Genomic DNA, 13,067 nt, shown 5'->3' with positions numbered 1-13,067 from the left:
ATTTGGATTGTAAGGAAGCAGTTTATATTCAAAGAAAAACTATAAGAAATGGGTTTATTTTCAAAAAGATTAAATTATCTGATTTATTTTAAGAGAAGTGTTATCTACAGAGATTCCCAATCATTTTGATGTTTCTCCTATTTTATATAGAGAACTGAATTTCTTTACCTCCTAAGTGTTTACATTACCCTTGTGACCAAACATAACTTAACGTAACATACATTCCAGCAAAAATATTTCCAAACAAATAGAAAGCCAGTAACAATCTTTTAATTAGGGTAGACAATAGAGGGATAAATATTTATGCAAAGAGCATAGGAAAAAGTTTCCTCTAAATGTTGGATAACTCAGGAATCATAAACTAGACTGCAAATATTACTCATGTTTTTGTACCTACATATCCAGCCATAAATAAAAATACCAGCAAAATAAACCAGAGAAAGTTTTACTTCTAGAGAGGGAAATATACCAACCACTAGTAGTCATTAGCATCAAGAAATTATAACCAACTTTTACCAATTGTCTCTCCATATCCACTCTCATAACTAGAGGGAGATGCAAACTTACCATGCGAACCACTTTATTCAGAATTCTGATATCAAGGTACAGCCAGCATTGCTAACAACTGAGCCCCAAACTTCGTTCTGCTGTATTTCCTTGTATCAGAGAAATGAGATCACATACTTCAACATAGAAAAGGGATGTCGGAGCAGATTTTGTTAGAGAGGATCCATAATAAAATTTCAAAAAATCCCACCATATCATGAAGCATAAAAACAAAATAACACCGATCCTGTTATTATAGAAAGAAAAAAAGGAGTTAACACAAGTAATGAGATCCAGCAGCATAAACAACTCCTAAAGCTATTGCGAAACAGAACCTTGAAATTAAAATAATAATAATAATAATAATAATAATAATAATAATATTAACAATGCACCTGCAAAAGATAAACCATTATATAAGCAGTAGGCAATGAACTTCAACCAGTGCTGGTCCACCCTCCGCCTCCACCTCCACCACTGCTGCTCCACCCTCCACCTCCACCACTGCTTCCCCACCCTCCACCTCCACCTCCACCACTGCTGCTCCACCCTCCACCTCCACCTCCACCACTCTCCTGGGTGCAGTCCCTAGCCATGTGACCAGCCTCACCACATTTGTAACAATTTCCACCACCTCTTCCACCTCCACCACCCCTCCCTCCACCACCGCCCTGGCTACAGTCCCTAGCCATGTGACCCGACTCACCACACTTGTAGCAAGCACCGCCACCGCCCCTTCCTCCACCACCACCACCCTCTTGGGTGCACTCCCTAGCCATGTGACCCGACTCACCACATTTGTAACAATTTCCACCGCCGCCTCCCCTCCCTCCACCTCCACCACCCTCTTGGGTGCATTCCCTAGCCATGTGACCTGACTCACCACACTTGTAGCACGCGCCACCACCTCTTCCGCCTCCACGTCCTCCACCACCCTCTTGGGTGCATTCCCTAGCCATGTGACCCGACTCACCACACTTGTAGCACGCCCCACCACCTCTTCCGCCTCCTCGTCCACCGCCACCCCTCCCTCCACCACCCTCCTGGGTGCAGTCTCTAGCCATATGCCCTGACTCACCACACTTGTAGCATGCCCCTCCACCTCTACCACCTCCTCGTCCACCACCGCCCCCATAGCCACTGCCTCCACCTTCTGCTACATTACTGTCTTCATATGTACTACTTCCACCCCAATTTTTACCACCACTCCCTCCCCATCCACCCCCACCACCAGTCCCACCCCATCCACTCTCACCACCAGAGGGAGTTGCATTCTTCCCGTGAGCAGCACTCCATCCAGATTTTTCATTTCCAGATTCACCATTGCTGGCAGTTGTGGCTCCCCAACCACCTGTTGTATTGCTTTCTTTGTTTGTACTATTTCCACACCAACTTTTACCACCAGTCGCTCCCCATCCACTCTCACCACCAGAGGGAGTATCATTCTTCGCAGAAGCAGCACTCCATCCAGCATTTTCATTTCCAGATCCACCATTGCTGGCAGTTGTGGCTCCCCAACCACCTGTTGTATTGCTTTCTTTGTTTGTACTATTTCCACCCCAACTTTTACCACCAGTCGCTCCCCATCCACTCTCACCACCAGAGGGAGTATCATTCTTCGCAGAAGCAGCACTCCATCCAGCATTTTCATTTCCAGATCCACCATTGCTGGATGTTGGGACTCCCCAACCACCTTTAGCTGTATTGCTTTCTTCGTTTGCACCGCTTCCACCCCAACTTTTACCACCAGTCGCTCCCCATCCACTACCACCACCAGAGGGAGTTTCATTTTTCCCAGGAGCCGCACTCCATCCAGCATTTTCATTTTCAGATCCACCATTGCTTGTTGTATTGCTTTCTTTGTTTGTACTGTTTCCACCCCAACTTGTACCACCGGTTGTTCCCCATCCACTACCACCAGAGGGAGTTTCTTTCTTGCCAGGAGCAGCACCCCAGCCAGCATTTTCATTTCCAGACCCACTATTACTGGCAGTTGCGACTCCCCAACCACCTTTTTCTGTATTGCTTTCTTCATTTGTACTATTTCCACCCCAAGTTTTACCACCAGTTGCGACTCCCCAACCAATTTTTTCGGTATTGCTTTCTTCATTTGTGCTATTTCCACCCCAACTTTTACCACCAGTTCCTCCCCATCCACTCCCACCACCATCATTGACATCCATACTATCATCTTGAGAGAAAGAACTATGACTAGATCCGCGTCCACGCCCACGACCTCTACCACGTCCACCACTGCTGCTCCACCCTCCACCTCCACCACTCTCCTGGGTGCAGTCCCTAGCCATGTGACCAGACTCACCACATTTATAGCAAGCACCACCGCCCCTCCCTCCACCTCCACCACCCTCCTGGGTGCACTCTCTAGCCATGTGACCAGACTCGCCACATTTGTAGCATGCTCCACCACCCCCCCTACCTCCACCTCCACCGCCCTCTTGGGTGCACTCTCTAGCCATGTGACCAGACTCGCCACATTTGTAACATGCCCCACCACCCCCCCTACCTCCACCTCCACCACCCTCTTGGGTGCACTCTCTAGCCATGTGACCCGACTCACCACATTTGTAACAATTACCACCGCCGCCACCACCACTGCCGCCGCCCCACCCTCCACCTCCACCACCCTCCTGGGTGCACTCCCTAGCCATGTGACCTGACTCACCACATTTGTAACAATTTCCACCACCACCGCCGCCGCCTCCACCACCCTCTTGGGTGCACTCCCTAGCCATGTGACCCGACTCACCACATTTGTAACAATTTCCGCCACCGCCGCCCCTCCCTCCACCTCCACCACCCTCTTGGGTGCATTCCCTTGCCATGTGACCAGACTCGCCACATTTGTAGCATGATCCACCGCCCCTTCCTCCACCTCCACCACCCTCCTGGGTGCACTCCCTAGACATGTGACCTGACTCACCACATTTGTAACACGCCCCACCACCGCGACCACGGCCACGGCCGCGACCAGATCCACGACCATCCCCGCTTTCATTGTAATCTGAAAGACATAGAATAGATAAGTTAGTCGAACCAAAGTACACAAACAAGAAACGGAGTGAAGTACTAATATTGTATTCTCCTAGGAAATGGTGTATGAGTAATGATAACACATTTTACAATATGAGAAAAATGAATGTATTGGAATAAAAAAATCCATGACGAGAAATATACTTTCCAGAAGAACAAACTGCTGAGAAACATAAATAAAAACTTGATTTTTCTAACAGTGCACCAATACTTATGAAGATGAAGTTTGTTTAATATGCCTGAAACAAAATAGACATAAATGTTTCATGCACATGCATAAAGCATGTAGTTGAAATCTGTCATTCTTAAAAATAAGTCATGTGTATAGAATATAAGATTGAATTGTGTACAACGATTATGTATTAAGTTAGGCAAAAAAACAATGTGTATATGTTTTCAGAGTCCTGACAGTGATTTCTGGAAAGTTGTGAAAGACTCTTTATGTTTATTAATGAAAAAACAAGAATTCAGATGATTGTAGGTTCATAAACAGGTTTAGTTTCATAGAGCTATAAGAGAAAAAGGGGAATAATGCTTGTGAGGCAATTTGTGAAATGAAATAAGGTTTTCGTCCGAATAAAAATACCAAATGCATGAAATTGTAGTAATGCAAAATCTAAGCAGAAGATTTCATTATCAAATGAATTTTGAAACTCATACCTATAACTTTGGCTGACTCCCCAAATTTAAACATTTGTAGGACATAAAATTTTGAAGTTAAAAAGTGCAAGAATATAGAATGTTTGCTCAAATAAGTATATAAATAGAAATTTTGCTTTACCATTTCCACGTGTAACTTTATCATTGATATGCCTTTGAAAATATGCCATCAGCTGCTCAATGTTGTTGAATATTTGCTTCCTGAACCTGAATCCTTTTGGATGGATGGCAATAAATTCATGATGTGGATTGGTACTTCTAATGTACGACAATATGAAAAGGCCAGGATGATCATATGAAATGCCAATGCCATATGGTATCCTATTTGGATATTCCTCCTTCTCGTGTTTTAACAGTTCGTCAACTTCAGCTTTTGTGCCCTTCTTAAATTTTCGGAAATTAATCAAATTTTTCAGTTGAACTACCAATGGGTTGACATATAGTTCAATAACCTATTGTCAAAGCAGCGGAAATTATTGACAGTCAAAAGAAGTGAATTTCTAGATAAACAAGTACAAATAAAAAATCTTTTCAAGGTAATCAATTATTCATGATCAATTTAAAGCTAACTTATGATTCCAGAGTCTATCATAATCTAACACTAATTTACAAACATGTCCCGAATGTATTACCATTTATTTGAAGTGCAAAAAATATGTATATGATATATATATGAGCCAACTCATGATATCAAAAAAACCATGACCCCAGAATCCCTGACCTTCATATACTCATTGCTCGACAGGACATAAACACACATACCAAAGGAAATTTCAAGAGTGATAAATTGATTGTAAGAACCCAAGCAGTTAAGCACCATACAAAAAATAGAAACATCTAGAGGATAAAGCCATCTGATATTTGAGTTAAGGATACTGACCTTGTCTATGTTTTCAAATATTTCCTCTCCTATTTTTAATGTCCTTCCAAGTTCAGCCAAGCTATTCATATCATGACTCTTCTCACCCTCCAAAATGTCTTTGTGTACATAAATTGTATCAAAAAATTTAAGAGATAAGGTCAAATAACATAGGCCCTTTGAACTTGGGTGGAAAATATATTCCCCAACAGCCTTATCTGCAAGGAACTATTCAATAAAGAAAAGATGAAATAAATATCTCAATGATGTGACTGGAAATGGAAACTTAAATGAACACAAATATCAAGCAACAAATACATACCTCTTTTGCTTGATCTGCAGTTATATTCTGAAAATGGGGATGAGAAATTTTTCTTGACAAGAAACTTTTATTTGCAATATCCTTTTTGTCTGCTGACTCTTGTTGACTTGGCAAGATGATGTTTCCTTGAGAATAATAGGGATCCATTTCACGGAAACTTTGATCTCCAACACTCTTCAAATCACTAACTTTACATGTCAGAGTAACCTGGCATCTACTCTTATCAATTAGTTTGACCTTGCATTTAAGCACAACACCTTCACGCAATTTTTCCGTTAACGGTATATCCCCAATATCATCTGAAAAATCCTCCCTGAACACTATTCCAGATATTCCAGATTCAAGCTCACAGAATGCTTGGCGAGCCAGTACCCGACGAACTGTTGCCTGAACTCTTTCTCCCTCAATCAGGGCAACCCCCGGTTCTCCAGTTACCATATAGTACTCGTCATCTTGAGTCGGTTCCTGATAAGGGCTCCTGGGATCTTTAAATCCATGGAGTAGTTCCATCTTTATGTCAAAAAGAGTAACCCTTTTGTATTCATCTTTTTCTGTTTCCAGTCTATCTGCATATTCATTTAGATCAAAATTGTCTAGCAGTTTTGGATCATTTTGAATACATTCAATTGCATTCAATTGGGTATCATTGGCATCAGCATAATGTTTGGTAACAACAGCTCTAGCTAATTCCTCAGCAAGACTATATGACTCTGGATGAATTCTTGTACGGTCAAGGATATTTCCAGCAGTATCAACAAAATTTGGGTCATCACAAGAAACCTGTAAAAAACCAACAGCATTGCAGAAAACCCTTTTTGTGTTCAGTCCAAATTTAGCCAAGTCCTTTCGGTTTCTCACATCTGAACCTCCAAGTAGTTCTCTGTGCAAAATACCAGCTTTTATGGGTCCAAGACCAGAAACGAACAGCAAAGGTGCCAACAGCCAGTCATGTCTAGTTCCCAAATTTATGTCTATACCTACTTGGTTTGTAATATCTATCATGATCCATTCAATCATCTCCATCTTCTCGTCACTTGATAAGAATCTCTCCAGAGGGTTCAATTTCCAAGACAATATCTCTTTATTGACTCCACACAGTGTTGCAACCATTGCCAGCGGATTTAGAAGGTAACGGCCAAGGGCCACAGCTCTCTTGACAATGCCTAAAAAAATTCAAAAACAGGAACACTGTATAATTATCCAAAAAGATACTCTTAAATGTCAGGAAAGGGATGATAGATAGTGGAAATGGATGCAAGAAAAAAAATCAATTGATTACCATATTGTCTAGGAAACTGGCTCGTTGAAATTTCTGACTCTTCATACAGACGAGGCAAGCCTTCATCCCCCAATACAACTGCTGGTAGTCCATTCATATCTTGATCGGCGTCTTGAAAATTGTCCTCCGCCATAATGGAAATAATCTGATTGATAATTATTGAATAAAACTCATTGAATTGTGGTGTCTACTAACAAATTAAGGGTAACAACCCGTGTAAATATAACTAAAATAGCACCAGTAACACTAAGAACCAAAGATAATTAACATGCAGCATTAGCATTACCTACCAACAAAATAGCGAGCTCCTAAGAATGTTATTATAGAGGAGAAAATTAATAACCTCTAAGGTGTAATTGCAAAATGCAGAAATAACCAATAACGATAAAAATTAAGGAACTACATTTCATTAAGGCAGTTTAAACTTAAAAGGAATTACTCAAGTAAACAAACCAAACCACATTTTCATACTAATCTAAAATCTTTAATAAAAATATGCTTTCTAAATGTGACAATGGTGGTGAATATATAAAATATATAGTATCCTTGTTACAAAACAAATTGTTTCAAAAAATAAGGGTATCTCAAGAGTCACGGGGACTATAATCCACAATGCATCTCATACTACATAAATAACCAGTATTAGCCTTACCATCAGCAAAGCTCTTGCTTCCTTCCCCATTGAAACCCAAAGAAATCTGAATAATATATGACATGCAACCCAAGACACTTATAACCCTAATACCACCAAATTACTACTTCTATCCCACATACCACCAAACTACTACATATAACCCTAACAGCAGCAAACTATTCTGAGTTCTAACTCTAATAGTAAACAACTACTGATAATCCTAATACCACAACTACTGTGCAAAGCCCTAATACCACTAAATTTTACAATGGTTTAGCCTTTGCATCACATACTATATCAATAACGAGGTTTCGCCTTAGCATTCAGCAAGACCCTTGCTTCCTTCCACATGAGACCTAAAGAAAATCTAAATAGTATATGCCATATGCAACCTACGACAAATAGAAAAGGGAAAGAAAAAAACTTAGAAATAAAGAATAAAAACATTTGTGTTTTAGAGCATTAATGTCTCATTTGGAACCTACAAGAGTACAGTTATCAACTCTTGAGATGCCTGCACATCAGTTCAGGATACAATAATAGTTTCACTCTACACATAAAATTTCATCACTCTTACGGGAGAGGTGGGATTAAAACCAAATAATACAAATAAAATAGGCCCATCCAGCAAGACATTAGAGTAACTTACCTCATTAATGTCCTCCTTCAACCTTATACAGGACGCATTGGCAGCTCCTAATACAATAACATTTGGTCGATGAATTGTAAGGAACTTGAGAACACACTTCTGATCACTTTTTCTGCGCTGCTGGTCATTGATATTCTGAGATCGCAATGTCAGTGACCCGGCATGCATCAGATCAACCAACTCGCCTTTTGAATCCAACATGACAAATGTGGTACCTGGCTTACCATTTCCCCAACAACAAGCTACTACTCCGCGCTCTTGTGCAGCAGTATTTTCGTTGTTTTGATATGGTGCAACAGAGACTCTATTCCAAAACTGCATCCCATATTTCATTAATGAGCAGTTTTTTGCCTTGGCATTTAACAATGCACGTGCTTCCTTCTCCATAGAAGGCAAAAGAAAGTTTGAAATAGTATCCTGCAGGATTAATTTACGCTGCTCATTCCAAAGTTGAGTAGATGTTCCTTCACTGTCTTTTAGATAAGCATCATTGCAGACCTTCATCAACTCCTTTACAGCATCATCAGGCAACTTTATGTCTACTTTAAGAAGCTCCTCTTCTTCAGCCTTCTGAATGAGAAGCCACTGAGAATCCTCAAACTTCAAGAGAGGTTTATCCTTCAGCCACTTAAATCCAGCAAATTCATGAAAGGAATCTATTACTATATTTCCTTTCAATGTAGGGCGAGTTGATACTAAAGCCTTATCCATAAATATGCCGCGGACATATTTCCTGAAAGGTATCTCACAGCTTAACATCAAGGAAGCCTGAAAGTAAAATTGTAGTGTAAGCTGAGACAATTTAATTTGATAAACTTATGGAGGACCAATTGATAAAATCAACAGAATACCATGTGTCTGGCGCCTTTAAGTACAGCTTCTGATGTTGGAAAAGTTTCACATGTATATATTGAAGCCATCACCTCCGGAGATTCCTCTGGATCTTCTTCACTGACAATTCCCTAGTGTCCAAGAAACTCTCCAGTTATTTATCAATAAAAAAAAAAAAAACTGATTTATGAAAATATTAAGGCATGTGCAAACAAAAGCCAAAACATACCACTTGGTTAAGAGTAACTAGAGAACCAAATTTCTCAGGATTTCCAATTTTCCTAGCAAGTGATGACAATCCTGCCTTTCTGCAATCGGAATAGTATGTCTTCATCAGAGGCCTTTTATAGCCACTACTTAAGAACTCGTCGGCTGGTGGAAAGTATAAATTAAACTTCATATCAATATCATCAATCTCTCTCTCTGTTTCAGCCTTCTCAAGCATATTGGTGATCGAGTCAAAAATCTGCTTATGAAAACTGGATTCCTCGGCAAGGAAAGACATTTGGCATTCGTCCTCAAAGTGTTTGTTATAGTACTTTTGGAGCATGCTCTTCCGCTTCTGAAGATGTAGCCATTTTATATCCAATTCCTTGATTATCCAGAGTATCTGCACCCGGAATGGACCCATTTCATCATGTTTATACATAAAGTTCTTTCATTCACTTAATTTGCAATTTTAAATATTTATATTTCTTCCTATGCAATACATAAATCTTTCAAAAAGGAAATGTGACTACTTTTTGTTGAATCCATATCAGCCAACAATAAAAACAAAAAATTTAAAATTACCTTGTGCCAGTTCAGTTTAGGCTTTCCCTCACCATCATTCAATAATGTATTTTCTGACTCATCCTGTTTACCATCTCCCAGAAGACTGGGGCAGTGTTCCTTACGGTACATTGCAATAAACGGAATCTAAAATGTAAAAAAGAAACATTAGAAAACAAAAGGAATTTTAATCAGCGTATATGAACCAAAAAAATAATTTAGATCATGTACTTCTTACATCATATTTCTTTATATGATGCAATTCCAAGAACCTAACAATATCTTCCCTATTTACTGAATCAAATAGTTTGCAGGATTTGGCCTCGCTGAACATTGGATTTATGTTGGACACAAGTTGACGGAGTATCCAAGAACTTTCTTCTTCAATACTCATTCTGTCAACTGGAATAGATCCTACAATGTCCTCAATTATCTGTAGAAATTAGAGATAGATTAACTTTAAATCAAAAAATTATGATTGACAACAAATATACTAGTAATTAACAAAAACTTTAAAAGCACGACCTTAATCCTCTCAGGTAAGTCTGCATCAGCTACAGATATACCCTCTCCAGCTCCGTACTTATTTTTAGGCTGATCCGGAAGACCTGACTTGCCAGATCTACGCTTGGCTTCTTTTGAAAGCGAAGACGAATGTTTAATGTCTTTAAACTTTTTTTTCCTATAAATCAACATCAAAAACCAATATTGAAGGGCTAATAATTTACCAGTCAAGTTTATGACATCAGAACAGCAAGACAGTATGAAAACTATCAGTATATTACCCACAAGCATTTATGTGACATCAGAACAGCAAGACGGTATAAAAACTATCAGTTTATTATCCACAGGCATTTATGTGACTCGTGATATAGTATACCTGATGAGAGAATCTCCTTTCCCATAGACAACAGGCTCTTCATCCTCTATAAAATCTGACATATCATCTGACATATCATATTCTGCATCATTAGACTCATCTTCAGAAAGCCCATCAAAAAGAGATCCTGGAAAACGTGGATTATTTAAATTTAAATCAATTTACAAACAATAGGAGAGGAGAAAAAAGAAATTGAAAACTGAAGACAAATTAGGCAGGATTGTTCCAAACAACTTCATAATTATCATGTCACACTTGTCCGACAAGCAGTCATCATATGACATTTGAATAATGATAAATAAGGGAAACAAGATACATAATGATAGAACCACAAGCTGATACTGATCACCTTCATCATCAGAAGAGTGTTCCATCGGCTCAGTATCTACACCAGTCTTTTTGAGCCTCTTGAGTTTTCCAGCACTCTACCAAAATTGAATGAAGAAACATGATAAATAATAAAAAAGTCTTTCTGGTGCTTAGAAATCACCAAAGTACTAGTTATAAAAAATAAAAAGTAAAAAGCAAAAGCTAACCATTTTTCCTTGATTTAAGCTCTTGTTCTCACGGATTAACTCGAGGTCTTCGTCATCAAGAACAATGTTTCTTGCTGATCTCCTGAAAATGGGTAACAAACACGAAGTATTGAGTCAATGATAAGCAATGCAGAAATGTGAAATTGCATTAAAGGGCAGGAAAATATAATAACCTTCTCTTGTTCTTCTTTTGCGTTTGCATAGGATTATCTTCTTCCCCACCATCTTCTTCATCTTCGACATTATCAACTAAAAACCCATCAATCTCAAACTCATCCAAGTCTTCCTCTGCTTCATGAAGTCAAAGAAAAAAAAGAAATCATCAAAATTTGTTCCATCCTCAATAATATTGTCTTACACCGCCTATAAAAAATAATGAAACCCATCACCATAATTATAGTACATCAAATAAAATTTATCTGGAAAATTATTCTCATGTTTAAACGATTAATAAATGTCACACCTACACTTCAGGTTGAAGGTGTGTCTGGTGTTGGGTCCAATACTCAGGACACCAACACATGTACCAAAAAATTGTTACCAGTTTCTAAATTAATCGTGTCGGTGTATATCCTTCATAAGTCATAACAAGTACCAAAACATTGTTTTATCATATCATACTTAAATAAAACTTGAATCATTACATTTTTCACTTACCCTAAAAAAATCACAAAAGTATAACCAAAAATTTGCTTCAACACATTTTCTTAAAATAAAAATCTCATCATTACATTTTTCACTTATATACTTAAGAAAATCAGAAAAATAAAAACAAAAATTGTTTCATCATATTCAAAACAAAAATCACATCATTATATTTTTCACTTCTACTTCAAAAATCACAAAAATACAGTTCAAATCAAGCATCAACACATGCAATAATAACTACTAGCTAAAAAAATTGAAAAAATTTACTAAATGAACTCTTCACTGAGCTACGTCACAGTAAGAGCAATGAATGAAGCTAGTTGAATCTAAGTTCATGGTGTTACCATCATCGTCGGCAGTAGAAGCTAATTTCCTTTTCCCTTTCCTTCGGATTTTCTCTGTAAAACCAAAAAAAAAAAAAAAAAACGAATCAGAACTGGGAAATGAAATTAGTACCAAAAAAAAAAAATCGATGATAATTGTAATGTGCGTAACGAGAGAACTGCAATGTGATGGATTTTGACCTTGTTCTTCATCTTCGAGAAGAGATTTTTTTCGTACTCGTGCCATTGATGCGAAAATGGAAACCCTAACCCTTGAAGAAAGGGTTTCTCTGAAGCTATGAAAGAGAGTGAAATGAAAACGCAAATTTGGTGATTTTGAGAAATGAAGAGAGTGTGAGTGAGAGAGTGAAGGGTGTGAGTGAGTTTAACGGAGATTTTGATGGACGATCGTGTCCTTGGTTTTTTAGTTTATTTACGGTAGTGCCACTGGGTGTTTTGTTTCATTGTGCCATGTCATTGACATTGTGGGTGATGGATTGTCCCGATGCTCCAAAAATGACGAAGTATCGTGTTCGATATGTACTTGATATCGATACTCGTCTGATACTCTTTGAAACACGTATCGGAAATTAATATTATTTTTAAAAAAATATATAACACGTATCGAAAAAGTATCGGACAATTAATGTTGTTTGATGATCCACCTCCCACTCTTTAACTCCTTTAACTCTTAACTCAACTAATTAAACACTTAAGTTACTCATCTCACTCCCCTTCTTTAATAGTACTTAACTTAAGATATGTAATTGTTACTTGTTTGCTCAATTTGAGTAATTTGAATGTTAATTTTTTATCATTATCGATTTTAGTTATGTTTGTATATTGTGCATTTATATATATATATATATATATTTAATTTTAAATTTAAATTTAATTTTTAAATAACGTATCGCGGTCGTATCGTATCGAGAGTTTTGAAAAAATTTCCGTATCGATGTTGTATCGTATCGGTATCTTGTCAAGCTTCACCAATGAGAGAGAGAGAGGGATATGTGTGTCATTTTGGTAGAATAATTGGGGTTTGGTGTCCAATTTGGAGCACATGTGGCAATGTGCA

General features: G+C 38.4%; 1 protein-coding gene across 2 annotated transcripts; it reads right to left on the bottom strand.

The window, feature by feature from the left end:
• Window positions 1-236: 236 nt before the first annotated feature.
• On the bottom strand, window positions 237-12,351 carry LOC123913520 (transcription elongation factor SPT6 homolog). Of its 2 annotated transcripts, none has more exons than XM_045964291.1 (19): window positions 12,191-12,351; window positions 12,011-12,064; window positions 11,192-11,309; window positions 11,019-11,100; window positions 10,832-10,907; window positions 10,483-10,609; window positions 10,128-10,284; window positions 9,841-10,035; window positions 9,624-9,749; window positions 9,061-9,441; window positions 8,852-8,962; window positions 8,001-8,768; window positions 6,718-6,862; window positions 5,439-6,601; window positions 5,138-5,344; window positions 4,379-4,709; window positions 1,103-3,568; window positions 942-1,042; window positions 237-793 (listed from the first exon to the last, which is right to left on the bottom strand). In XM_045964291.1, the coding sequence occupies exons 1-18, from the start codon at window positions 12,234-12,236 to the stop codon at window positions 984-986; spliced, it is 6,612 nt and encodes a 2,203-aa protein (XP_045820247.1). In that variant the 5' UTR covers window positions 12,237-12,351; the 3' UTR covers window positions 237-793; window positions 942-983. The 2 variants fall into 2 exon arrangements, with proteins under 2 accessions (XP_045820247.1, XP_045820248.1); XM_045964292.1 differs by having other exon boundaries at window positions 11,192-11,306.
• Window positions 12,352-13,067: the final 716 nt, after the last annotated feature.

The sequence above is a fragment of the Trifolium pratense genome, linkage group LG3 (assembly GCF_020283565.1).
Source record: "Trifolium pratense cultivar HEN17-A07 linkage group LG3, ARS_RC_1.1, whole genome shotgun sequence".
NCBI classification, from domain to species: domain Eukaryota; kingdom Viridiplantae; phylum Streptophyta; class Magnoliopsida; order Fabales; family Fabaceae; genus Trifolium; species Trifolium pratense.
The sequence above is the reverse complement of the archived record's forward strand: the minus strand, read 5'-3'. Positions and strand labels throughout refer to the sequence as shown.